Raw genomic sequence first — 24,031 nt, forward strand, 5'->3', positions numbered from 1 at the left:
GTCAGGTGGAGTCTCGAGGGGGGCGACCCTGTTTCTGTCATTCTTTTGATTGAAAAAACAATGCGGTGCCATCTATTTCATTCGAAGCTTGGTCAGAACGAGCCCACAGACTCTTGCGACCGGACATCCGCCGAAAATACATGTTTCTGGTGTTCCGATCTCAAAGAGTCCGAAACGCAGCGTAATGCGCATGTTGGAATTGGGCATGTGGATCTCTGTGGCGAGATCCATTGGTGCTGCGCGCTAACGCAAGGGGCCACGCATTAATGGAAGTGATCCAACGCTAATTGTGCAGGATGCTCACTTGGAGGAAAACATGAATATGAGGCACCCCACTCTCCTAATGATGATGAATGCAATCCACGGTTTGTTCGCATCAAAGTCTGTTGAAAGCAGTCAGACCAGGCAGCTGTAGTACGTAAGACGCCATAATGCACCGACCCCGATAACGAACCACAGGGCTGGTGTAACACCACGCAGTCGGGGGCAACTGCACGGTAACCTGGAGATGAGGGAAAAGTTGATCGCGCGAGAACAAGTATTTGGCAAACACCGCTAGTGGTTTTGGAACTCCCTCTGTACGACAGTGGAGGGTATGGCCCGATGAAAGTGAGATTCAGAATCCCACTCGGGGTGGGAATAGATCGATGGCGCCATGGCTTCCTGGGCCGAGACCATGGTACTGTGCTCCGTTTCTACACCTACCCCTTCGAATGATGAACCGGATGCAAACCGTACCCAAAGCATCGCTGACGTTGACGTGCTTGGAAGCATGGGGACCGGGCGCGCGATTCTCACGAAACATTGGGTGCTGAACCCTGATATGGGGCGCATTGGAGTCGCTCAAATGTACCATATTCTCTGTCAACGATCTCAATCACATCCTCTAAGTACCATCCGTACGAGTTTACGCACGCTCTGTCCAGTGAACGACCACCCGCCTTCTATGTGGTGCCCTAAGCCACTCGCGTTTTTGAGGCGAATTAACCCGAGCATTTGGTCCGTGAATGCCTCCCTCACTGCCGCAGGAGCCAGAAGGAGCTGGTATTTGGTCGAATTGACTTTGGCACGCTAATGTTCAAGATAAATATAGATGTCGAAGTCAGTGAAGGAACACTTACACCTTGCTCCCTCCATGCAGCGTAAGGAGCCGCGAGTTGATTGCCATAGTGACCCATTTTGGCCAAAGTGATGATACCAATGAAAGCCACATCACTGACAGTCATGCGATCGTTCACAGAGACCCAAGAGCCACGCAAGCACTGGCTGTTAGCGCTGTCAAAGCTGCGATATGATAGCGAGGTGGGTTGAACATTTCCTAGGAAGTTCTCGCTCTGTGCGTGAGCTAGCATACGTGTGAGGATAGCAGGATCCATGTTGATTGTGAAACCCAAGTAAGGATCACAATGGAGAGCGAGAGGAAAGAGGAGTGTTTCCAGGACTGCATCCAGTGTGTTAGGTTATAAAGGTATGTTGGAGGTTTGAGACAACGGGAGGAATGAACGTGATCTGTACAAGGTTTCGACTGTGAATACCAGATGCCACCGTTCATTGCAATTTGACCATTTTACCAAGCCTAGAACTTGGGTAATCATCGCCGTTGTGTCTCGGTTTCCGATCTATGTATCGATCGAGACCCAGACTGGGTCGTAATCAGTATGGGTCTGGACAGCTTTTCTTTCCACGATTTTGCCTGTGCATGCCTGAACCTAGTTCATAGGAATATTGTGTCGCATTTCAGCTGTTGTTCGATCGCCGCACAATGCGTCCCATCACACGTTTGGCACTGAATTGAACGGGCGCAAATTTTCTGGCGCAGTAGCGCGGGATATCATGACATAACATTGAATCGATCGTACACTTTCTAGATCAATTATCTAGAGTTCGGCCTTGTGCTTGCAGTCAGTCAGGACAAGTAGATTGAGGCAGGACAGTCGTACAAACGAGCGTAGTTACGCTCAAACGATGTATAATAGAGGCTGGTAACCTGGATAGAAATAAATCATGGAAATAAATCCTTGTAAAATTAGTGGACAGTCCAGTTGAAATCCATGATATCGATTAGGCCCAAAGCGCTACATACAAGTTTCAGAACATCGTATGACACGGGGCTGCACACGAAAGTGAAGGCAAGTTCAGCTGCAAGTAAGGAGGACCCTGGTAACCTAGTGGAAATGCATTGGAAACCTAGACGGCCATAGGGTTTTCGCGTCGCAAAGATTGGCTATGGAATGAATTGATTGTGTCGGATGATGCGGACGGTTCGTTGGTAACTGAACTGAGGCGTACAGCACTCGCCAGTGTCTGGCGGAATAGCGCAATGAGAATCAATTGTAAATAAACACTTCGGCATGATACGAATGGGAGAAAGAATGAGGCACGAATGAACTTCAGTCTTCAGCGTACAGCGCAAGGGGAATGAAACAAATAAACAAGAAACTAAAACGCAAGAAAAAATGTAAGAAAATAAAATAAAGTTTCATCCTTACTGACATGATGTATATATGAGTCTGTGACTCGTTGCTATCATCAGGAAGTGCATAGAGTTTAGGTTGTCTTGGGAGCAGCAGGTTCCAAACTATCCAATTTCCGCCCTGTCAAAGTGGTTGTGTCGCTCAGAACCGGGGAAGAATCCTCCCGCCACGAATACTGAGTACACTTCATAACTACAACCTTCACACATTCAACTAGACGGCTAGTTCGGAGACGCTCGACTAGTGTTCGTGATAAGTACAGCATAAAGACACAGCAACAAGGCGATAACAATCGGATGTCGATGCGAGGTGCGGGAAGCTACGCACTTGGACCTGAATCAGGGCCCATCTTGTTCCAGGTCCAAGGACGACTCAGCGCCAGTAGGCACTCGATGATCTTTTCTTCGAGAGGTTTGTGACCGTCCTCCTCGGCATAGATAAAGCATGAGTGGCGCCCGAGCCAGCATCCTTTAGGCACCAAGGGGTCACGAACAGAAGTTGCAGCACCGCTCCGCATTGAGGAGGATTGTCCTCCGGCCAGAGGCTAACGTGGACGTTCAGCCACAACGTCGGGACAGAGAATACGTCTGGGGAAAGAGACAAACGAGTTTAGCCCAGACCACAGGTTCGTGAACGGTCGAAGACGTATTGATAGTTGATCTTTTGTTTCGTAGGGTTGGGGATATATTCCCAGAGAAATAGTGGTTCCAGCGCATTTCTGTGTCAATTGGAAAAAGGTTGAGATAACAATGGACCGATCGTCGCACTAACCTATTCTTAGTGTGCTTGCGAGCTGAAGCACTATCCTATACGCCCTCCGAGCCCCACGGCGTGGGGCAGCTATCGACAGGGGGTCCCATCGCCTCAACACGCCGACAAGGTCAATCGAGGAGATAAATGTATACAGCCTCTAGGTACACCTCGGAAATTCGAGGCCATAATACTAACTTCTGAGTCTTTGGAACGTGTGGATGTTAATCAGGGGCAGCCTCCGCACCTGGGATTGATGGGACCATAGAGCGATTGAAGGGAGGGATCGGGAAACCTGAGAGAATCCCCCCGCTGTATATTTATGATATCAAGCGACACGCTTCGAGGTGGCTGGAGCGACGACTCAGCTTTTGAATTGAAACAAATACCACTAGATACGAGTGGCGATAGGTGGCCTAACCTTCAAAGCTCCGAAAGCTCATCAATAATTGCAATACTTAGTCTCAAGGTGAGATGTCCTAGAGCACCTTAAGTTGTGAACGGCGTTCCAAATATGGCAACGCGTCTCCCCGGAGCTCACTCGTAACATATGTAAGATAGAAGCGGGAAATATAACTAATGATTTTTGGGTCGACGTCCGTACGTATACATATACGAATTAAGAGTAACTCCTGTGCGGACTGCGCGCTTAGTAAAATCCTCCACATAGGTATATTCCGGTGACTCGAATCTCCGGTTTCTCCAGACGTAGGCAGGTTACCAGCCTCCAGACGCTTGTTTTGGCATCGATAGCCTTTGTTGACATCATCGGGATCAAGAAAAACAAACAAGGCGTTTTGCATCCGTCATAGAGTTTGTTTTCATACTCGGTGCCTTTCCCCGACATCACCCTTCGTTCAAGGACGTGTTTGGCTTTAGCCAGTGATTCATAGTCACCATGCCACCTAAACGTGCTGCTGCCTCCGCCACCAAGCCTGTCGAATCACGTCCTTCACGTAAGAGGCCTGCAGATGAACCGAGTCAAAGCCAATCCAAACGTCCCAGACGGGCTGTTACTTCTACAATCCTCCCCAAGGCTACCACAAAAACCAATGAAAACAGGAAACCTGCTCCTACCAAGGTTGCGGCGCGTTCATCTGTGAAGAAGGAAACTAAACCAAAGACCGCCACAACCATCAAGAAGACTGCTGCAACAAGCGCTGCCACCAGAAGCAAGGCGTCTAAGGCGCCAAAACCTGCCGGGAGGGCACCATCTAAGGTAGAACTACTAATTGCACGCGACTTGTTAATAAACCCAATGTGATGATCATTTTTAGCCTGAACCCACGAAAAAGAAGGTCGTTCCCCGACCTACTCGCGTTAAACCACCCCCTTTCAATCCACTCACCGCCATCCCCCGTACACGTGCCACTGCTCCCTTACATGCCTTCGTCTTTGGCACTGGAGGTGATGGACAATTTGGTCTAGGCACAGATGTCACGGGTGAGATTCCCAGACCAAGACTACATACCTGGGCAGAGGAATGCATTAACAAGGGAAAATTCTCCGTGAAGGGGGATCAGAAGGCCGGTCTGGAGACTCTTGTCGCCGGAGGCATGCATTCGCTCGCGATTGATCCCAGGGGCCGGGTAAGCAATCTGGGCCCGAAGAGATCCTCGAACATAAATGTTGATGTCTACACTAATAGGTATGGTCATGGGGCGTAAACGATGAAGGGGCTCTGGGGCGCAAGGTTGATGATGTTCTGAATCCCGAAAGACCAGGTGAGGTCTTCGAGCGAGCGGAATTAGAGGCAAATCCAGGCTTGGTCCAAGGTTTACTTGCGGATTTCCGAGCTGTCGCTGTCTCTGCTGGGGATAACGTGAGCCTGGCAATCGGGTCTGATGGACATCTTAAAGCATGGGGCAGTTTCCATGTTCGTCATGCTCTATTCGCGGGTAACATATTGAGATCCACTCACAATTTGCTCGCTTAGTCTTCAAATGGTTCTTTGGGGTTTCACAGTGCCTCAGGGGCGCCCAAGAGGCAAATGACGCCAGTTGCTATCCCCCAGCTTGAAAAAATCCAGCTTTCCTCCATCGCTGCTGGCACGAACCACGTCGTGGGGCTAACTACCGATGGGCGTGTTTATACATGGGGCGTCAGTGAACAAGGTACGCACAGCTACTAAACCTTCAAGGCTTGCGACCTCACTACGCTTCAGGACGACTTGGGAGGAGAGTTCTTGAACGACGATTAATCAACTCGACTCGCCCAGATCCCCTCCACCTCCGCAAAATTGTGGGCATTGGCTCTGGCTCTTACCATTCATTTGCCGTCGACTCTGACGGGGACGTTTTTGCATGGGGTCTTAACCAGTATGGTCAGCTTGGGCTTGAACCGGAGGTTGACGCCTCTGGTAAGAAACAGACTGTTGTCTGGACGCCTACGCTGGTCCCCGAGCTTTCACCCTCCGAGCTCTCGCAGGGGGGCTGGAACGATTCACGTGTTGTTCAGATTAGTGGGGGGGAACATCACACTATCTTCTTGCTCAATGATGGCCGCGTATTCGCTACAGGACGTATTGATTCGTCACAGCTCGGGTTACACTCTGATCATCCAGCAGTAAAAAAAGCCAAAGAGTCGAATCTCGATTATATCAGTACTCCAACGAGAGTTCTTTTCCCTCCTGAGCCCAAGGATGGTGAGCCCAATCCCGAAGTAGACCCTAAAGACGAGAAGGAAGAGAACCAGAGGAACGTTGTGAAAAACTCTATCGTAAAAATCTCGGCTGCTGGTGATGTAACCCTCGCACTTTCGAAGGAGGGTCATGCCTATTCATGGGGTTACGGGGCATCTGGTCAGGTGTGTACTGCTACTGCGTTAGTTTGATTGGGATTACTAAACGATTTGTTCCCTTCTCTAGCTTGGTTTAGGTGCTGATACAGAGGAGCAACGAACACCATCTCGCGTCCGTTGGAAAGAGACGGACAAGTGGTTTGTTGAGGATATCTCTATTGGTGGTCAGCATGGATTCATTCTCGCATGCGAGCGAGCACTACGGGCGAAGCAACTGGAAGAGTCGCAAGAGGAGGGAGGTGCTAGTCAAATCACCGCCGTCGAAGAAGTCAAACTAAATGGGGTCAATCCTAAGACTGTATCTGCCGTTGTAAATGACCAGCCCCAGGGTGACGATGTCATGGGTGAATCTGAGTAGATTCATCTGTGTGTGTATTGTGTTTCTTGTTACTTCATTTCACGTTATGTTGGACGCAATAATTCTTCTTCCATCCGATCACAACACAGTTGCGACACTATCCTATTACCAACCCAAATCTTGCTTGTCTGTTGTTTCTTATAGCCATGGGATTCGGGACAGCGCTAATTCGTCTCTTCGTTCGTACCAATCAGATGTGCATCATTTGTTGGACTCTGTCTCTTCATTGCGATTGTTCCTCCAACATTTTGGCCTGAAGAGTTCCTATATAAAAGCAGGATCCAAGCTTCCAATGCAGGGAATATGAATCCAACTCCATCTCAATTTGAATAACGGAGGCGCCGCTCCGGCACCCAGGGATCGTGGAACACGTTATAAATCCCCCCTCGACTGTATCACCCTAGGCCCGCGCGCAGTAGTCTTTCTGCCATTCTCAGGTAGTAGCAGATCCTCAGCTTTCTGTACTCATGACTACAGCATACACTGAGGCCTGGGTTTCTGGGCGAGACAACACCAATTTTTATACCAGAGCTTACTCGCTTCCCTATGGCATTAAGCCTGTTGCTCACATCGTCTTCATACACGGTTTCATCGAGCATATTGGACGCTATGACGCTATATTCAGAAGGTGGCAAACCAAAAACGTATCTGTATTTGGGTTTGATCAGCGTGGATGGGGAAGAACTGCACTGGACAAGGAACACAGCAGCTGGAACGCTCTTTATGGTTTGACGACCTGGGAGCACCAAGTGAGTCATGGACTGTTGTTATCCTCGATACAGTAGACTATAATTCCAACTCATAATAGATGGAGGACATCGCGTTCTTCATTAACCGCGAACGTCAGGCGGTCGGTTATGGTGTACCCATATTCTTGATGGGTCAATCAATGGTATGATCCTCATTTCATTAAACGTGGCCTTCACTCTGATCCTCGGATGTGCCTTGTCCCCATTTCAAATATTAATCCGTTGGATGTGTCATAGGGAGGTGGTGAAGTTTTGGGATTTGGCTCTACGAACCCGAAGGAGCGGACCATGGAACACCAGCAGGCACTGTACGAACTAACTGGCATAATCGCCTCCGCGCCTATTATCCGCCAGACGACTCCAGTTCCCACATGGCAGCTCCGCTTGGGCACCATCGTTGCAAAGTTCGTTCCTTGGATTCCATACAAGGCACCTATTCATCCCCAGGTACGTGATATTAGCTCAAAGCGAGGGTATGATTGAAATCATTTTCATTACAGGATCTGTGCCATGATCCTAAAGTCCAAGAGGACTTCGAAAAGGACCCACTCGTCGTTGGACGGGGTACAGTCAAAGGCATCACAGACATGCTGAATCATGGCATTCAACTGGACACGACCGATTACAAGTTCTGGGTCACCGACTTCTCCGTATGGCCATTCCTCACTTCCTGCGCTGACACTCTGATAATGGCTTACTAGATTCTTGTTCTCCATGGTGACGAGGATAAAGTCACCGCTTGGGAAAGTTCGCAAAAGTTCGTCAAGAACGTCTCTGCGAAAGTTAAGCATCACTCGCTCTATCATGTAAGCCTTGTTATCCCGGCCCCTAGAATAGCTAGTTACGCTCACACTGATCGCACGGACCAAACCGCAACTCACGCTGCGCATTATAGGATGGCTATCACGAGCTCCATAACGAACCCGAGCCGGTTAAAACCCGCTTCTTTGAGGAATGTTGGGCTTGGGTTCAAAGTCACAGTTCTCCGACCGGCAAATCCCCCAAATCTCTGGCATGATGAAGCCAATGGAGTTACCCCTCGGTTGGGAGTTTACGGGGAAGGGCACACTGGAAGCGCGTGTTAAACTTGGATGAAATGTAAATAGAGCTATTCGAGCGCTAGAGTTTATATAGTGTTAGGGCGACGTTGAATTTCCGCAGTACTTGAATTTCAGTCGTAGGAATCAATACAACCCTTTTTTCGACAGTTTACACCTGCCTGAAGGAGCTGGGCCTCCTTGGTGTGGCGCGGAATTAATTGCCTGGGATTGCCGCATTACTGCTCTCCAGTCCAGGTATTGAAGCCCCGAGTAGGTCGACGTGTAGGTTAGTCATTTGTTCAGCGAGTTTCATGTGGGCCACTACCGTTACAGACTGCTTCCGTAGATTGGAGTTTGTGTCCTTTTGTTTAACAGCTGTCATGTTTGTTCACCGCGTCGCGGTTAGCCCACAGGTGGAGGGTGTTAAGGGGCAGGGCATAAGGGTTTTCAGGGTTTTTCTTGAGATAGATTGGTCTAATGAAGATGGATTGAATATCATTCGCCTGGGTCTAGTTCACGCCAGGCCGAGTGATCGTGGATTGGACAAATCCAGCAGTGATCTATCGCCTTGAATGTTCGACATAGGACATCTGGGTGGACCCTTCCCTCACCTATGTTCTATTGGAGAATGCAGTCATCTTGAAGGGCCTAAGCCAATGGTCGTGGGGGGAGGCTAAGACTCCAGGAAGTTCATCAGGGACGGTGAAGAAGAGAGGCGGACGTGAATCTCCCACATGGAGACATCTTCATCCGCGGTCAGTTCCTTTTCTTGGGCAGGTTGGCGCAGTTGCCGCAGGTGATGCTGGAATACCCTCTCGGAGTAACTTGACCATCTGTTGGATGGTGTCCTGGCTAATTTTGTGGGTCTCCGAAGAAAGGCATGAAAGTGGACCTCGGGTCCTGTATTTGCTACCCCATTTGGGTTCGCACCAAGGTCGCAGAGGGTAACCACATCGCTGGTGGGTTCATACTTGAGGAGGTCGACCGCGATAAATATTATGGCTCGACCAAGCCAGAAGTGTTTGGCCGCTAAAAGGCGAGGATGTACGGAGTCTAGGCCTTCGACCAGGAATGCCCATGGGGTCCCAGCCTTGCTGTGTTGTTTGGCAAGAGGCTGGTTAACGTTGACTGTTTCTGCTGATTGGGGAAAGGCCCGAGGACCATTTTGTCCTTAGTCGGGTTGTAGCAGGCGTCTAGCGGCAGGGGCAGGGTGGTCTTGGTCTTGGTCTGCCAAACACGGAGGCGGACTTCACGTAGATTCGCAAGAAGCCCTGCAGTGCGGACACCGTGGGCCCGGAAGTTGGCTAGCTCTCCTTCGAGAGTGATGTGGTTGAAGTAATCTTTGCCATCCTATGGGCGGAGAGCGACAGCCATGACAGTGTCAAAGGTGCCAGCCAATATGACTTTTGATCGTGAGGATGGAAGCCCGCCAAGTCATCGCCCTCCCGTACACGACAGCGGTCCTCGGTCCCGATTCTTGGGTATGACAACCAACTAGTACTATGGCGCCCACTGACCATGATCCCACTATTAGTATTGCGAAGGGCGGGCGCTATACATTGAAATTTGAAGACGGATCAAGTTTGGGACTCCACTTGGTTGGGACATCAGGGCCACCCTCCTATTTACTCTGATGCAATCAGCGCTATTCATCAGGAGTAATAAGGGTCAGGGGACTTTCCCACTTGCAGAGTGGCGCACTATGTATGATGAATTTGATTCTGACGGTGTCAGAGTCCACAAGTTATACACAGCCGATTAACATTTAGTACGCCGCGCCGTGCAGTGCCGCCCCAGATCAATCACGCATCTGATGCAATATTCTTTGGCAGCTTGCGCTGTTATTCGCCTAGTTCGTGATGGATTCGGAGCTCGAGATTCACACAGTTAGTACTTGAGTTTGTAAGCTGATTATGTCCATCTGGGCAGCTTTGTCATGGATGATGAAAGTGGGAAGAGTCGAGCAAGGGAACTTAGAGGGAGGAGAAGAAAGCGCCATAGAGAACAGTTTGCATGTACGAAACCCTAAACACGTTGATTAATATTGATGTTGCGGTGCCGAGCTGCAATAATTTAGTGTTCATGACTGTGTCACCTAAACATGTTGCCCTCGCGTCCAACTAAGCATGCGAAATCAGGTCTTTCGCGCAAGAGTTCTATTCACGAACCTGGGTTGCGCGTCGTATGAACAGATATGGTTGCATGTTGCGTTCAATCGCCAGGAGCGAATATGTGCCTAGCTCAACTTACTCCCCCAACTAAGGCTACGCTTCCCAGCCTCGCAGACTCCGTCCCTCCCCTTCTTATGTGCAGCATCATTGGTTCTAGCTCCACTGTTGGTATGGCGTAGGGTCCCGCATCAGTTAAAAATTCTTTCAAGACTTTCTGCCAGGGGTTGCACAAGTCCGAATCTGGCCGGAGTCCCAGTATGATCGCTGTCCACTGGCCCGTCTTTGCATCAACGGAGCAAGTAGAGAGTAGCTGTGACATGCGCACTCCTGATAACTCTCTACAGTATTCTAGCTGGAAGTTCGCGCTTGGAAGGATTGGCTTGAACTCGCTGTCCGGACGACTCTCGCAATCAGTGAATCATCCATTTATCACCATCGGATTCTCGTGCTTCTACTCACCAATCGGATTCACATCGTTTGCCATATACCCCTGTCTCTTCATTGCGACCGGTATCTAACTCCGCTGCTACTCCGGTAGCAGGAAGTCTCTGGCCGATGTATATTTGGCAGTCACGGACTGACAGATGAAATTGAGCGCGAAAGCCAAAACGGGCTATTTCGAAATTTGCTGGACCAAGTTTAATGTCGGAGGCGTCGTTCCAACGCACTGAAGGGACTTCCAATTTCCAATGAAGGGATTCCTGCCCCGTTATTCGGATTCGGATACTAGGCAGGTTACCAGCCTCTATTAGAATTCTTCCTACATTCTACACGTTCTATAGTTTGCCGCTGAAACCGAACATCCCTCGCTTGCTGCAGGCGTGAATACAGCATGCGTTGGAGCCTGGGTCCTGGGACAAGACAGCATCTATTTATACACTAAAAGTTACTTGCTTCCCTATGGAGCTAAGCCTCGCCCTCACATCGTCTTCATACACGGTTTCGTTGAGCATATCCGGCACTCATTCTTGCGTTTGACATGAAAGACTGAAATAGATGGAGGGCATTGTGTACTTCATTAATCGCGAACGTCAGACAAAAAAGTTGGCTATGGTGTACTACTCATATTCTTGATAGGCCAATCAATGCATGGTATAAACAGCGCTGCGTGCGTGAAACGTCATTCGTCATCTGTGGGCGTGCTTTGTCCTCCATGCCATAGGCACATAGTCAGGTCACCAACTTGCAGTATCATAACCTCAGGGCTCGCAGCTCGCCAGCCGACTCAAGGCCCTCAATGGCCAGTTCTTCAGGCTAGCATAGCTGCAAAGTTTGTCCCTCAGTTTCCATGACATGCACCTCTCCGCGGGAAGGCGCATCGCATCAGTATGGATTGCGGCATGCGCACATCGAACGAAGGATTTGCTCTGATATTTGGTGTCACCAAAATTGTAGGACCAGTGTTACGATCCTGTCGTACTTGAGCAACCCAAGCACGATCCACTTGAGACATGATCAAAGGCGTCACAGGCGCCGCGCTGAACCATGGCATTCGACCAGATACAACTGATTACAAGTCTTGAAGTTCCTGAGTAGGCCGTTCTCTTCGTTCGTTAGCATGCACTGACAATCTCATGACAATCGCACAGGATTCCTGTTCTCCATGACGGAAGTTGGTCAAAAATGTCCCCACGAGGGACAAACACCACTCGCTTTTTCCTGTGTCTTCCGTATCGTCAGTTACGTCCATACTGATTGAATGGATCCCAAAACAAAAAATGCGACTCGCGCTGCATTTCACAGGGTGGTTATCACGAACTTCATAACGAACCAGAGCCAGCTAGAACCCAATTCTTTGAAGAATGCTGGACTTGGGTTCAGAATCACACTCCGACCAGCAAATCTGCCGCGTGGGAAGCCCCTTTATCGTAGCTATTCCTCGATTGGGGGTGAGAGTTGGAATGGGTGAGGCGTGGAGGTCGGAAGTCCTAATGGAGCGGCAGTAGGATGAGGCCAAGCACCTTGGAAGTTGAATGTTATACATATCTCGCATGTAAAAATTCATCTGTTTGGAGATCGGGGCTCACAGTCTGGACGGGAGTGGAGACCCATCAGAGAAGACCTGAATTTGGTATTTTGAACAAGGCTTTGATGCACGGACCCTACGTCAATATGCCGGCCTTCTTCTGTGTATCGCCGCACATGGACCGTGTAGGTATGGCGAGGTAGAAGGCGCAGAACGAACGTTATGGATATCCGCTTCACCGCCTTGGAAGTGGAAACCGACCGCGCCTTCCTGATCATGTGTGCATGGAACGAGAGGGGACAGGGGTTGGAATCATTGGTCGGGACATCATCAACCCCTTTCTAGTCTGTTAGACCGGATATGTGAGCATGTCGCAAACTCAACGAAGTTCAATGCGAGCAAGGCTAGGGAGATTTGATTGAGGATGTATTTCAAGCGATAGAAACGGTGTCACATTCTTGATTCATATATAGCTAAAACTGGCAAACTGTCTTGTGGTACTGTCCTAAGATCTCCCGGGGATATGATCGATCATCCATTTGATGCATTCATTGACAGCTTGGAGTCCTTGACCGTCCGGCTCGTGGTGGAGTTCGTGATACGCACCCTAGCAATTAAGTTTTTGGGGTCGTGGCCTATCAGCATGCTTCTGTAGACTAGTAGTGGTTATGATAGTGGGCAGGAGGCAGGGGGAGGGAGGATGGGAGGAGGGAGCAGGAAGGGGGGAGGGAACGCACTGGGTATGGAGAACAGGTTGCATCCGCAGCTTCAGTATCGCGCACAAAATCCTGAGAGGCTTTGCATGAGTTAATCTGTATATAATTAAAAATTGTAGCCGGACGGGAGGCCGTGCCATCGTTATATGGATGATCGCTTGATATAAACTTGATTTACACACAAGGTCACCATCGCCATGTACAATTAGGAGCTGACAAATGATAAAGCTGCTGAGCCTTGCCCCGACTAGGTACCGGCTAGACGGAGGTACGAACTGGGAGGTTTTTTGGCCAGTTTTTGAAATTTTCTTTGGCGAGGGCTGAGCCCTAAACGTGGGAGGAATGCCTCAGCCACAGTCTCATGGCATGGCGCCTGGGACGTACGGAAGAAAGGGTGTCATTTCGCAGTTGCCGGGTGGTATAGTTGTGAAGGAGAGGGTCAGTTTTGAATGCCTCGATTATGGTAGGGTTTCGTGATTGCCACTAATCCCAGCGTGGTAAGTCCCTCCCTCACCACGAATATGGGAAATTCAATGCTCGGCGTAGACACACCTTTCCAGCATCCCTCAGAGGAATGGGAACAACTTCATATGGATCCTCCGGTGTATCGTCACTGGGATCCCCGGGCTCTCGGGGTTCTTCTTCCCATGCGTCAGGGTTTGCAACTAAAAGCATCGGTCCCTCAGCTATCACTCCGCTAATACGATTCACCACATGATGACGGAGAGGTGGTGTTGCCACGATGCCCAAAACCTCCGTGCCACCCTATTCCAGATTTTTACTAATATTACAACCGGGAGAAGGCGCATCAAAGAAATACTCGCCATTGAGAAACCCATCAGGAAGATGGGTAGATTATGGCCGACTCTGGTAGACTCATAACCGATAAAGAATTCAAGGTCTTCAACTTGGTCCTTCCAGCATGATCGACACCAAGACGACGTGGCACTCTTATGTTCTTCATCGAGTGCGGTCCTCCCAAAACCTCTCTGATCATAAGCAAAAACTGAGACCCCATTATTGACCCACAAAGGGAAGATGTCCTCATAGCGGCCCACGTGTTCTCCAAACCCGTGAACATAAATCAAATGAGCTCTCGATTCGCCACTCGCAGAAGTCCAGAGCTGAGTGTAAAAAGCTGTGGCCGGGGGCCCACAATCCATTCTTGATGTACAGGCATACCAAGACGGTTGATTATTCGTTTTCTGCAAGAGTAAGATCAATCAAGATGAGTATTCCGGAGTACCTGTGATCGTAGAACGACTGAATTATGAGCCAGCCACCGCATGGCATTTATTTCAGTGGCATGTCCTAAACTGTGGGAACAAGTCCTCATCGCCAGAGAAGACAAGATATAGATCCATCAAGTGATTTCCTGGCATATATTGGACGGCTACTGTGCACCGCGATCTCACGAAAGTGCGCGGCAAGGGATGCAGCCGAATCTGGACTTCTCTTGTGGCTCATCGTTCAGTCGTGGCCAAACTAAGAAAACGAAAACGAATATAATTCTCGATGAGGCTGTGCTGTCGCCTCAACGCGTTTGGAATATTCGATTAGAATGATGACGACGAACAACTTTCTGACCGTCCCCCATCCTAGTCCAGCACCTGAGCCCGAGGCTTCAGCGACTTCTTCCACGTTGACACTTAGAGATGACCGTCTTTACGTGGGGAATCTGCACCCTAGTGTGAACGAGTTAGTAAATACCTAGTTTGGACCACTCGCTCGGCCAGCCACTGACGATAATTAGATATGCTTTGCTACAGGTTTTCTCCAAGTGCGGGAAGGTGACGAGACTGGATTATCTCTTTCATAAATCTGGCCCCCAGAAAGGTAAACCTCGGGGATATGCTTTCTTGGAGTACGGCACTGCAGAGGTTGGTAAACAAAGTCTTTCTTCTCGCGAATGTTTCAATGGACCGTGTTCAACTGTCTTCTCAAGGAGGCACGGAAAGCAATAGCAGCTTTCAACGATAAAATCGTCCAGGGGAGGAAGCTTGTTGTGACCTTCGCTACCCAATCTCCTTATGCGGACGTTGCTTCATCATCACGCAGTGGATCACGACGAACGCCTTCCGAGGCTTCTCGTCCAACAACCTTATCCCTCATTAAGTCCTCTTCGAAGCCAGAAACGACAGAGTCCAAAATCGCCGCTCTCGAAGCCAAGCTCAAACAGCTAAGAGCCCCACCAACCCCCGCAGGCGAGAAGCCAACAGGTCTAGCTGCACTACCCAAGAAGCCTCCACCGCCCACCCATGGGCAATAAGGACACTACGATTTCTTTTCTTGTATCCCCCAGCCCGAAGCGGACTTGTTGTCATGATATCCATTGTAATCCATAACTCCATTAATCCATCATATTTACATCAGACCGATACATGAATAATCGCAACAACGAAGGATGGCCCCAAATATCGAACAGATTATGTATATGATTGCGATAGCACACATTCTTACCACTCCAGTTTGATTCGTTTCCAGAATTGCCACCACTTTGGCTTTTTCTTCTTTTTCTTTGGCTGCTCTACCACTACCTCTTCGGGGGGTGGTTCCTTGATAACGACAGTCTCGACTGGAGGGGAGGACGTTGAAGGGATGGAGGTTGGAATTGAGGATGTAGCCCGCTTAGGAGTCGGTCCCGTCCACAATGCAGGCGATCTGAAGAAGGCAGAATGTATCCGAATCAGTGATACAATTCCCAAATTTGACAAAGTTACGATATCCGCCGCACTTGATTTGAATAATGTTCGTAGTCTTGAGCAGTTCTCTTTTGAGCTTCTCTAGCGGCACATTCATCCGCAATTGGATGGAAGGTGGTATTGTCAGCAGTTTGCGCCAAATTGCCATGGAGGAGTAAGAGTTAGAAACGAGAAATACGAAAACAACAGTGGTTGTAGTAGGGTCACTAATGAGGGCACCTTTGAGGTTGTGGTTGTGATGATCCGGGGCGAGAGCTAACGTACTAAGAGGCGATTGATTCTTGTAACGTGCGGTCGTGGGTTCTTTGTGCCTGATCGAACGGAAGCCAGTCGAAAACAGGGTCTTCGGGGTGACTCCGAGACACATATCCGGCGTTCGAAACCACGGCCCCGCGCTTCTTGGTTTTGAGGAATTTCTCCATCTATTTCTCTGAAAGATAAATCCACATCGCCTCCAAACTCATGAAACAAGCTCACACCAAATTTTGCCAAGGACCATGCTTTCCGATCTATCCAGTCGAGTAAATATGTTACTCTCTCGTCATGTTCTGGTTCCATCGTCCAGAGAATGCGTTCTGAACTGTATTTTGTGTATTATCAGCGGGATGTCTCGTTCTAACGATCCGCAGCTCGACATACGCTGGGCGGTGCTTCCCGAACAGCGGTCTAGTAGCATCGATTATTCCCGCGCCACGGCCGTCGATGATTCTCGCATCGTGTGGCGGAACACCGGGGGGTATAGCAGCGTTTAGGACTTTAGATGGGAGGGCGGCAGCCAATGTGAGCGTTCGTGACATAGGATGGTCGGACTTCTTAACTTGAGGTTGTTCTTTCGCAGCACTAACATTAGGCGCTGTTGAAGAAGCAATCGGGATTCCGGGGGCATTGGATGGCCCAGCAGCTGTGTGGTATTCCTGAGTGAGAATAGCGCCAGGAAGAGGTCGATACGAATTCCGTTGTCCTTGTGCCTTCAATGCAGCATGAGGACCTGGAGAGTTGGTGAAGCGCGCTGCTGCTTTAGAGACAGGTGGCGGACCCCAAGAGGTACTTCGTGAGCCTGAATCATATATAGAGCCACCCCCAACACCGGTTCCAACATTCGCGGTCCCGGCGAGGCGTGATGATTGATTATTTCTGATCTCTTCCTCCCAAGTTGATCCAACGGTACCACCCCATAAAGCTTCAAAAACCATGAGAACGAGATACACCAGCATGCTTAAAATCGCTTACCCATCGATTCTGGGTCGTCTCTGGCTTTGTTTTTCTTTGGAGGCATACCAACCTCGTGTTGGTCCTGTTGATGTTTATGTACCACTTGTTTACATCGGAGACGCGTTAAGAGATTTGAATTCGCCGCAGTTGAATCTTCCTAGGTCTGTTCTGACTTGCAGAAAATCTCTGAGGGCTTGGGTACCTAAGAGCTGCTCCACTGGACGTATCTGGAGCGTTCCATCGCACTGGGACCCAAAATACTATGGGAGCTAGGCTCGACAATTATCATTGGTGCAGCGTGAAAAGTTTTACAGGACTGGACACTATGCTATCCACTGCTGCTATTGGTTATGCCAATCTATTTATCTCTACTGATATTTATTTCTGTGCGAGTTGCTTTTGTGAAATTCTCAGGCTGTTTTTGTCCGTGGGGCTGTCTGCAGTTATCACAGGCGACAGTACTGCTCTCAATTGGCTGTACATGCATACAGCCCTTATCTCAGGACTCAAAACAACACTGCACATAGTTACTTATTCGGCTACTTAGACGGTTCACTCATTCAGTGTCTCTGACATAGTGGATGAAACCTTGTTTTTAGTTCCGACATTACTGCCACGGTGTTCATCTTTATCGGGCTATCTGGTCCTGAGATGCCTTGTTCATGGAGGAAAAGAGCTGAATCCGAGTGTGCTTGGTAATTGGCCGAGCCTTGCGGGGGATATTTGTATCATTACTAAGTGCAACCGAGAATGGTCCGCCATTCGGGTTTCGGGCATCTCCCCCTGGAGGATCCCGTGAGTTCCAGCCGGCAACGCGCACACATCTGAACCATCCCTCACCTTATTGCATTTCAGCTGATCAGTGCCATAACTTCCAAGTCAAGCATCATCGCGATCTTTTACATGATGGGAAACGATCGCCGCTGGTCTCAAGGGAAATAAATGGCCGTCCCGGGGACGCTTTTGCGCGCGGACTCTTATATTATGGAAAGATCCTTTTTTTCGGCATGAACTTTGGGGGATCACTGAACTTCAGGGCCAGGGGCTGGGGGGCTCGCCGACTGATCATTTTACACTGCAGGGTGACTCAGCCCACGGACGCGGAAAGATCTGATGTTTGAGGTGTCCTGTTCAGTCCTGTGATGATGATCCTGTTCAAATGGGGCGGCATGATGTCCCCGGGGTAATGTATTATGCGCCTTTCGGGTGTCTTGATTTGAACGCTCTAAGCGAAGGGACGACCAATCACTATCCTCCCCTCGCGACTTGACCAAAAAATCTCAACCTCGACTCCGTTTGCCGCCGGGCAAGCAGTTTGGCTCCATATGTGCTTATGAACAAAGGAAGCGCGCAGAGTGTCAACCTTGACGAGCGGGAGATCGGCCTTCTATATAAATGGTGAGTCTACTCCGTCTCTGTTCCCATCCCTAGGGACTACTGGGTCACTGGATCCAGACACACGCCCACACATATATATATACAAGCCCTCTGATTTCTTTAGAATGCACCTATTTCCGGCCACCTTCTTTGCCTCACCATGTCCTGGAACGACCATTACCGCGATTATCGCAAGGATGAGTTTGTGAGAGAGGAATGTGATCCACTTGTCAGTGTTTCTAGTTTGTTATAGTACGAGTAGTCTCATACGACACGGATCTAGGTGTCAACACGCCTACCACCTATAACATATTGCCAGGCAGGAGCCGAATTGCCTTTAGATCAACATCAGGTCAGTACGCGCTGCGCGATCTGAGAGTGTTCGTCGTCTAATGTTGTGTGAAGGGAGGAAGCTCAGTTCAGCGGAAGTCGCTTTTTGGACTCAGTCCGATCTTGTCAAACGACGACTATTCCGGTCCTTTTGCGAAAGGGCAGGAGGGCAGGAGACAGCCCATTATCTTGCCGTTGCCTACGCCATCAGTGCACCATCGTGGACCTCAACCAAACCTCCCAAACCCACACATACCTTCACAGTACCCTCGGGCTCGGCATTCCCTCGAAGCCATCAACCCCATGTCGTTGCATCACGAGGCAATATATCATTCACAGCCTGGCGTCGCATGCCCACGCCCCTTCCCACCCGAGATGGAGACACCGCCATACGCATATCAGCGAAGACTCTCTGACGACCTCTCAAGTCAATCTAGCACTCCGACTTCCCAATCTGCCGATCTGCCAGCGAATGTTTCTAACCTTCGCACGTGCAAACAGTGCGGACAGCCAGGCCGATATGTGGACGGCAAATGCATTGAAAAATGGGGCAAGGGCCCGCTCGGACGCGGGTCCATATGCGATCGGTGGTTCCTTTCTCCTTGTACGGCAATACAGCCGACGTATTTCATTTTTTATGCAGGTGTAGGAAGAAAAATAAACGAATGGAGAAACTGGCCGAACTCGAGAGAAGGAACCACGAAAATCAGAAGCGGATGCAGTCACAAGCCAATTCAGCTGTTGGCAGTTCAATATCCTAAGTTGCGTCGTCCATTATTTGCCCATTAGGCTATGGGTGTCTCTTGTATGCAGGAACAGGGAATGCTGTATTCTAGCGCACCTTTATAATCAGGCTCCACGTTTCCAGTGGCGTGCTGTCTCGTGAGAGAGTTCTATCTTTTTAATACTTTGTCTGCATCAATGATACCCTACAAATGGTACTAAATTGACTGTAATGCTCTTTTCCCAGCAGCTGCCGTGATGAGAGCGAGAACGGCTCCATAAGACAGCACTTGTCCGATTCGTAGGTCAACCCAATACCAAACAATCAAAGCCTCAAACACTGCAAGAAGGAAAATGAAAGGTGCAGTAGAAGTGCTTGGTTTGAAGTGAAGTGGCAGATGGGAGAGCTGCAGACAGTTCTTACTCAGTGTAATGCTCAGTGACTTTATTTAGAGAAGCTTACCAATGTGCAAAGAAGGATCCAAGGACTCAGTGCGAGGGCAACAAATATTAGCGAAATAGCCGCCGGGGGAGTGCGTTGCTCCGCTCTGAATGTGTGATAAAGAGGGCGGCGCGAATGATACATACTTTCTTCGGGATGAGGGGGGACTGCCAAAGAAGCAGGGAGTTTGAGCTTGAACAGTGGTATGGTGGCCGGGGCTCGCGTGAATGATCCCAGTATAAGGTCAACGTTGAGAACCATTCCCCTTACTGTCGGAGGAATTCCCGGTGGGGGGCGACGAGCATTCTGAGAATCCAGTGACTTTGTCAAAATAAATTCGAAGGGCACGGTGGCGGATGACCCTCACAAGTTCAAATTTTCCTTTCCCGTTGGCCCCCACTTTCACGGGTTGGATACCTTCCGAGCCGTCTTCGGCCCAGAAGCGCAGGAATGCTTGGTGGGGTTGGACGCCTGCATCCCCTTCTTCATCATCAATAACGGTAAAACTAAGCTTCAATATCCCTGTGGGCCCAGTGGTAATGGTAAGGCCTGGGTCCTGCTGTAGGTCGAGGCTGGAAAAGGAGCCAGATCAACACGTCGAAGCCTGACTGGGGGTATTCCTTACGAATTTGCAGACACAACTGAGTCTGTGTCCGAGAGTATCGAATACTTTGGCGACTCGACCGCAAGTTTGGCACTGACAGCACTCGAAAAACATAGAAGGAGCAACGCGGCGGCAAGTCTGGCCATGGCCACTCTGATATGCTGGCAGCGAAGAATCTGGGAAGGTCACATGATATGGCGACAAATTTTGATGTTCGTTATGCCAACTCTTCGGCCGCCTTCCTTGGGCGAAAATTCGGACAGCGCAACATTTATCCATGAGCTAGTTGCCGATCCCTAGAAACACAAGCCCACATATATCTATTCTACAAGAGGCTGCTTCAGCTACTGACAAACCTCGCGTGACTACGCCGGTTCAACCCTATCATGAGGTGGAACAACGCTGCAGCCCTTGACTTCACAAGACACGGTTCCCGGCAGACCCTTTAAATTAGCCGGCTGCAGCTAATGTTGTATAATAGCAGGCTCGTTCAACCCATTGTTGTCAACACAAGCGACAATAAGCTCGGTATCTTCCGGTCACTCCCGTAATTGGTTTCATTGTTGGTTGCTCTGGATTGTCTCTTGCTCTTCTTGTTTGCACTTCTGGATCACAAGTTAACAAAAGACCTACGACAACGTATCTCTCTGACAATGGGTACTTAAACTGCGCTTGCTGGTGCAGTGGGTTGACTCTACCGCCCTTTCACCGCTTCCACAAGTTTGATTTCTTGGGCGCACCTCCTTTTGTGGGCCGGATCCACGACCCCTTTACGACCACTGACTATAACTTGACCTGCAGCGCAGTGTCTCATATATATATTGCTTTGCTCGTCTCCATCATGCCAGCTTCGCCTGCTCCGATAGCATTCCGATTCCTCTGGACTCGAACATATTCCCCGTTGACTCTAGGAACAGAGTGGTCCTTCCATTGCCTGTGTTGAGCGAGCATAAGTTAAATATTTCCCTTCCTACTGTACCAGCAGTCCCTCGGGTTTCCCATCCGTCTAAACGCTCGATCTGCACGAATATGAGAACAGTAAGTTGACTGATTAGCCCAACCGCCTTCTAACTTCTTAACCCCTATTAGAAAAGTAATGCTCCCTCACGATCGGCAGTAGGCCACCAACGAAACGTCTCCAATTCTAGTTACTCGAGCACGAACTCTGCCATGTCTTTCGCATTCGATTCGGATGATAACACACAATACTCTGCTCCAACAACCCCTTCCTCCTCCAGATCCTCATCGCCATGCCAAAATGAATCGACCTTCTTCCGTCTCATTCGGCGCGACGAACCATTTCCACCTAACTTCGGTCTGTCAGATATAACAGCTGAGGACGCTCTTGTATTTTACCCCAATACAGAGTCCTCATCACGGGCTATTCTGTTACTTGGACCTGCAATTGCTCGACATCTGCACATGCAAAAACATTCCCTGAAACAAGTTGACGGCTCAGGGAACTATCGCACCCATCGCTATCGGATCACTCCTGGACGCCATGCCTCCATGTGTCGTGACGCTGATCGAGCCATGCTTCTGTCATTAAAGAAACAACTGGATAAGGCCAAAAGGGAGGATCGAACCGCTTGGAACACATGGGCAACGGGCGGGCCATTGGATTGGAAGGTATCGAAGTCGTGGGAGCAACGGAGGCGTTTCGGGATGAATCGGACCATGATGACTGAGTCGCCATCATGGCGCGCTGACTGACTCCGTATTTTTCATTCGTATTCTTGCTACTTTGTTACTATTCATCAGTATCTAACAGCTGAATCACAGTACCTACTGAGTCGAAGTTCTCACGGGTCTCGTTGTAATGTATGCAGTTATCCATGTCTACACTTCAGCACTTTTTGCTGCAGCCAAAAGTGTTTGCTTTGTATCGTGCCGCTATTCGCGCCTCTAGGTGTAAGTTAAAGTACTGGCAAAGCCGCATAGTCCCCGAAATCTCAACATAAAGTTGTCAATGGGTCGACATATGTACGTGTACGTGTACTTTCTGGTCGCGCAATGCTCCAACGACCTTGGCAACCGGTAGCCATACCCGATCCCGCCGTCCGGCGTGAAACTATTGCGTGGGTGCGCTCGGAATTTGAGCGGAACAGGGGTGTACAGAATACGGTACAAGTCACTGATTCCTTGTTCCTATGGTTCTAACGGCTAATGACGTCGGGTTTCTATTGGCAGGAGAGGATCAAGGATCTGATAAGATCGGGGAGGCGAGAAATGGCCATGTATCTGCCAGGAATCCGAGTGAAGTGACATCTTGCTGTTGGTATGTAGGTCAAGAGCATGTTGCATCTGGCCACTGTGGCACGCCAACGATCCTCCTGGAGACGTTCGTTAGCTTTACTCGCTCTCAACTTCAATCAAACCAAGTCCTCAGGGAAGAATATCCTTGTCTCATACTGTCGCAATCTTCCGGGACCTAACGATGAGCCTTTTCGCCATATCAACGTCACTTCTAGATGATGTTCCAAGACAACCGTTACAACACCATTACCTAGCACACATGGCCACAAAAATATGAAAATTCTTAAGTCATCTTGACAACCTTCGATCCATCGACCAAGCCGTCTAGCCGTTTCGCTGATATTATACCATCCACTAACCGTGATGGCGATAGCAACTCATCCCACCAGCCGAAGAGGAAGTCGCGAGCGATGAGTTTGAACCATGGCGTAAACGAGTTCGCTACAAAACAGCACAATACGCGGGGTTTTCTGACGTCAAAAGTGAATAAAGTCCTGGGAAATGCAAGGCCTACCCGGATCTTCGAACATCGCTTTCAACTCATCTTTTGAAACGTATCTGTAGTCTCGAATTTCATTGGGGTTTGGGGTAACCGTTACGTCGCCGGTGAAGAAAAGGATGTAGTCAACTAACAGCACACCGGGTGTACTCAATAATAGTCGGAACGAGATGACGGAAAGACTCTTACTTTCATGTTCACCCCACACACCATTGGAAGGTGCAAGGTAGTGAATTTTTGTTAGATATTGGAAGTCATTGATAGGAGTCTGGGACTGCGGAATACCCAGCTCGTGCTCCAATTTCCTCGATGCGGCGATTCGAACGCCAACTTGACCCTTTTCTACTTTCTCCTGTTCAAAATCTTCAAGCGGATGTGAGCAACATGTGTTGGTCCACATGTCAGGGAACGTAATTTTCTCGGTCGCCCGTTGCTGCAGAAGAAGTCTACCATCGGATGGCCGAAAAATGAATGCAGAGAATGCGCGATGCAAGAGGCCCCTGTTAATGTTCGCCATGAGATGACCTGAGTGAATGTGTGCCGAAAGTTTGTCAATGATAATGGACACCTATTAGTTGGTAACTAACATGTCTTCTTGTCTAGAGCCCCAATTGCTTTGTCGTTCTCATCGACAACAATACATCGCTCGTCCATTAGTTTGGACTGAGTTTTGTCATACCCACTGAGGTCAATGGAAGCGAAAGCTTCGGCAGCCGTGTCGGTCAACACCGTGCTGGTGGTTGTCATGGTCTTCCCCGGTGTAGTAAATGAAAATGAAATGCAGGGAGAGCGACGTAGACGAGACGCCCGCGGAGTCCAGAGGAGTCCTGGACGACAACAAAGAATTGAAATGTTACGATGGA

General features: G+C 49.4%; 12 protein-coding genes across 12 annotated transcripts; 5 read left to right on the forward strand and 7 right to left on the reverse strand.

Moving 5' to 3' along the window:
* Positions 1-72: 72 nt before the first annotated feature.
* Positions 73-1,376, reverse strand: EI90DRAFT_3011373 (uncharacterized protein; the record flags this gene model as incomplete). The annotated part of the gene is made up of 4 exons (XM_039056458.1): positions 73-243; positions 305-340; positions 916-1,071; positions 1,122-1,376. The coding sequence occupies 4 exons, from the start codon at positions 1,374-1,376 to the stop codon at positions 73-75; spliced, it is 618 nt and encodes a 205-aa protein (XP_038923394.1).
* Positions 1,377-4,122: 2,746 nt separating this feature from the next.
* Positions 4,123-6,381, forward strand: EI90DRAFT_3115462 (regulator of chromosome condensation 1/beta-lactamase-inhibitor protein II; the record flags this gene model as incomplete). Its single annotated transcript, XM_039062787.1, has 6 exons — positions 4,123-4,443; positions 4,502-4,813; positions 4,873-5,100; positions 5,161-5,338; positions 5,389-6,029; positions 6,091-6,381. 6 exons carry the CDS (start codon positions 4,123-4,125, stop codon positions 6,379-6,381), a joined length of 1,971 nt encoding a protein of 656 aa, XP_038923395.1.
* Positions 6,382-6,848: 467 nt separating this feature from the next.
* Positions 6,849-8,148, forward strand: EI90DRAFT_3143496 (alpha beta-hydrolase; the record flags this gene model as incomplete). Its single annotated transcript, XM_039065029.1, has 6 exons — positions 6,849-7,130; positions 7,190-7,273; positions 7,368-7,577; positions 7,631-7,780; positions 7,832-7,936; positions 8,026-8,148. 6 exons carry the CDS (start codon positions 6,849-6,851, stop codon positions 8,146-8,148), a joined length of 954 nt encoding a protein of 317 aa, XP_038923396.1.
* Positions 8,149-10,143: 1,995 nt separating this feature from the next.
* Positions 10,144-11,294, reverse strand: EI90DRAFT_3011376 (uncharacterized protein; the record flags this gene model as incomplete). Its single annotated transcript, XM_039056459.1, has 5 exons — positions 10,144-10,233; positions 10,421-10,730; positions 10,801-10,889; positions 11,010-11,108; positions 11,232-11,294. The coding sequence occupies 5 exons, from the start codon at positions 11,292-11,294 to the stop codon at positions 10,144-10,146; spliced, it is 651 nt and encodes a 216-aa protein (XP_038923397.1).
* A 1,404-nt stretch (positions 11,295-12,698) lies between these two features.
* Positions 12,699-14,726, reverse strand: EI90DRAFT_810428 (Alpha/Beta hydrolase protein). The gene is made up of 8 exons (XM_039068081.1): positions 14,270-14,726; positions 13,848-14,228; positions 13,576-13,788; positions 13,408-13,506; positions 13,300-13,350; positions 13,206-13,235; positions 13,045-13,119; positions 12,699-12,914 (listed from the first exon to the last, which is right to left on the reverse strand). The coding sequence occupies exons 1-8, from the start codon at positions 14,357-14,359 to the stop codon at positions 12,813-12,815; spliced, it is 1,041 nt and encodes a 346-aa protein (XP_038923398.1). The 5' UTR covers positions 14,360-14,726; the 3' UTR covers positions 12,699-12,812.
* EI90DRAFT_2902863 (uncharacterized protein) lies at positions 14,588-15,292 on the forward strand (the record flags this gene model as incomplete). Its single annotated transcript, XM_039054115.1, has 3 exons — positions 14,588-14,721; positions 14,777-14,903; positions 14,969-15,292. 3 exons carry the CDS (start codon positions 14,588-14,590, stop codon positions 15,290-15,292), a joined length of 585 nt encoding a protein of 194 aa, XP_038923399.1.
* Positions 15,293-15,651: 359 nt separating this feature from the next.
* EI90DRAFT_2902635 (uncharacterized protein) lies at positions 15,652-16,307 on the reverse strand (the record flags this gene model as incomplete). The annotated part of the gene is made up of 3 exons (XM_039054103.1): positions 15,652-15,931; positions 15,990-16,147; positions 16,203-16,307. Coding segments are annotated over 3 exons (543 nt in total), but the record flags the coding sequence as incomplete, so codon positions are not given.
* A 2,294-nt stretch (positions 16,308-18,601) lies between these two features.
* On the forward strand, positions 18,602-19,597 carry EI90DRAFT_3030826 (uncharacterized protein). Its single transcript, XM_039058260.1, has 3 exons — positions 18,602-18,666; positions 18,720-19,231; positions 19,288-19,597. Exons 2-3 carry the CDS (start codon positions 18,948-18,950, stop codon positions 19,403-19,405), a joined length of 402 nt encoding a protein of 133 aa, XP_038923401.1. The 5' UTR covers positions 18,602-18,666; positions 18,720-18,947; the 3' UTR covers positions 19,406-19,597.
* EI90DRAFT_3030827 (uncharacterized protein) lies at positions 19,518-20,310 on the reverse strand. Its single transcript, XM_039058261.1, has 3 exons — positions 20,177-20,310; positions 19,831-20,115; positions 19,518-19,774 (listed from the first exon to the last, which is right to left on the reverse strand). The coding sequence occupies exons 2-3, from the start codon at positions 20,068-20,070 to the stop codon at positions 19,586-19,588; spliced, it is 429 nt and encodes a 142-aa protein (XP_038923402.1). The 5' UTR covers positions 20,071-20,115; positions 20,177-20,310; the 3' UTR covers positions 19,518-19,585.
* Positions 20,311-21,502: 1,192 nt separating this feature from the next.
* On the reverse strand, positions 21,503-22,371 carry EI90DRAFT_810719 (uncharacterized protein). Its single transcript, XM_039068082.1, has 2 exons — positions 22,203-22,371; positions 21,503-22,148 (listed from the first exon to the last, which is right to left on the reverse strand). Exons 1-2 carry the CDS (start codon positions 22,248-22,250, stop codon positions 21,900-21,902), a joined length of 297 nt encoding a protein of 98 aa, XP_038923403.1. The 5' UTR covers positions 22,251-22,371; the 3' UTR covers positions 21,503-21,899.
* Positions 22,185-22,931, forward strand: EI90DRAFT_810158 (uncharacterized protein). The gene is made up of 3 exons (XM_039068080.1): positions 22,185-22,324; positions 22,377-22,537; positions 22,604-22,931. Exons 1-3 carry the CDS (start codon positions 22,237-22,239, stop codon positions 22,676-22,678), a joined length of 324 nt encoding a protein of 107 aa, XP_038923404.1. The 5' UTR covers positions 22,185-22,236; the 3' UTR covers positions 22,679-22,931.
* Positions 22,932-22,952: 21 nt separating this feature from the next.
* EI90DRAFT_3011381 (NUDIX hydrolase domain-like protein) lies at positions 22,953-23,915 on the reverse strand (the record flags this gene model as incomplete). Its single annotated transcript, XM_039056460.1, has 4 exons — positions 22,953-23,110; positions 23,184-23,297; positions 23,358-23,693; positions 23,756-23,915. The coding sequence occupies 4 exons, from the start codon at positions 23,913-23,915 to the stop codon at positions 22,953-22,955; spliced, it is 768 nt and encodes a 255-aa protein (XP_038923405.1).
* Positions 23,916-24,031: the final 116 nt, after the last annotated feature.

The sequence above is a fragment of the Cantharellus anzutake genome (assembly GCF_015039405.1).
Source record: "Cantharellus anzutake strain C23 chromosome Unknown EI90scaffold_2, whole genome shotgun sequence".
Taxonomy (NCBI): domain Eukaryota; kingdom Fungi; phylum Basidiomycota; class Agaricomycetes; order Cantharellales; family Hydnaceae; genus Cantharellus; species Cantharellus anzutake.

Excerpts from the sequence above, each read along its gene's own strand:
- EI90DRAFT_810428 (XM_039068081.1), bottom strand. The coding sequence starts at position 14,359 with ATGAGGACTTGTTCCCACAGTTTAGGACATGCCACTGAAATAAATGCC. Across the intron at positions 13,507-13,575 it reads CTCTGAGGGATGCTGGAAAG|TGGCAATCACGAAACCCTAC; the intron begins GTGTGTCTACGC and ends CGCTGGGATTAG. Across the intron at positions 13,351-13,407 it reads GAAATGACACCCTTTCTTCC|GGCTCAGCCCTCGCCAAAGA; the intron begins GTACGTCCCAGG and ends TCCCACGTTTAG.
- EI90DRAFT_810719 (XM_039068082.1), bottom strand. The coding sequence starts at position 22,250 with ATGGATAACTGCATACATTACAACGAGACCCGTGAGAACTTCGACTCA. Across the intron at positions 22,149-22,202 it reads CCCGTGAGAACTTCGACTCA|AATACGAATGAAAAATACGG; the intron begins GTAGGTACTGTG and ends CAAAGTAGCAAG.
- EI90DRAFT_3030826 (XM_039058260.1), top strand. The coding sequence starts at position 18,948 with ATGTCGTTGCATCACGAGGCAATATATCATTCACAGCCTGGCGTCGCA. Across the intron at positions 19,232-19,287 it reads CGCGGGTCCATATGCGATCG|GTGTAGGAAGAAAAATAAAC; the intron begins GTGGTTCCTTTC and ends TTTTTTATGCAG.
- EI90DRAFT_3030827 (XM_039058261.1), bottom strand. The coding sequence starts at position 20,070 with ATGGTTCTCAACGTTGACCTTATACTGGGATCATTCACGCGAGCCCCG. Across the intron at positions 19,775-19,830 it reads GGATCCTTCTTTGCACATTG|CTCTCCCATCTGCCACTTCA; the intron begins GTAAGCTTCTCT and ends AACTGTCTGCAG.
- EI90DRAFT_810158 (XM_039068080.1), top strand. The coding sequence starts at position 22,237 with ATGCAGTTATCCATGTCTACACTTCAGCACTTTTTGCTGCAGCCAAAA. Across the intron at positions 22,325-22,376 it reads CGCTATTCGCGCCTCTAGGT|TTGTCAATGGGTCGACATAT; the intron begins GTAAGTTAAAGT and ends CTCAACATAAAG. Across the intron at positions 22,538-22,603 it reads ACAGGGGTGTACAGAATACG|GAGAGGATCAAGGATCTGAT; the intron begins GTACAAGTCACT and ends TTCTATTGGCAG.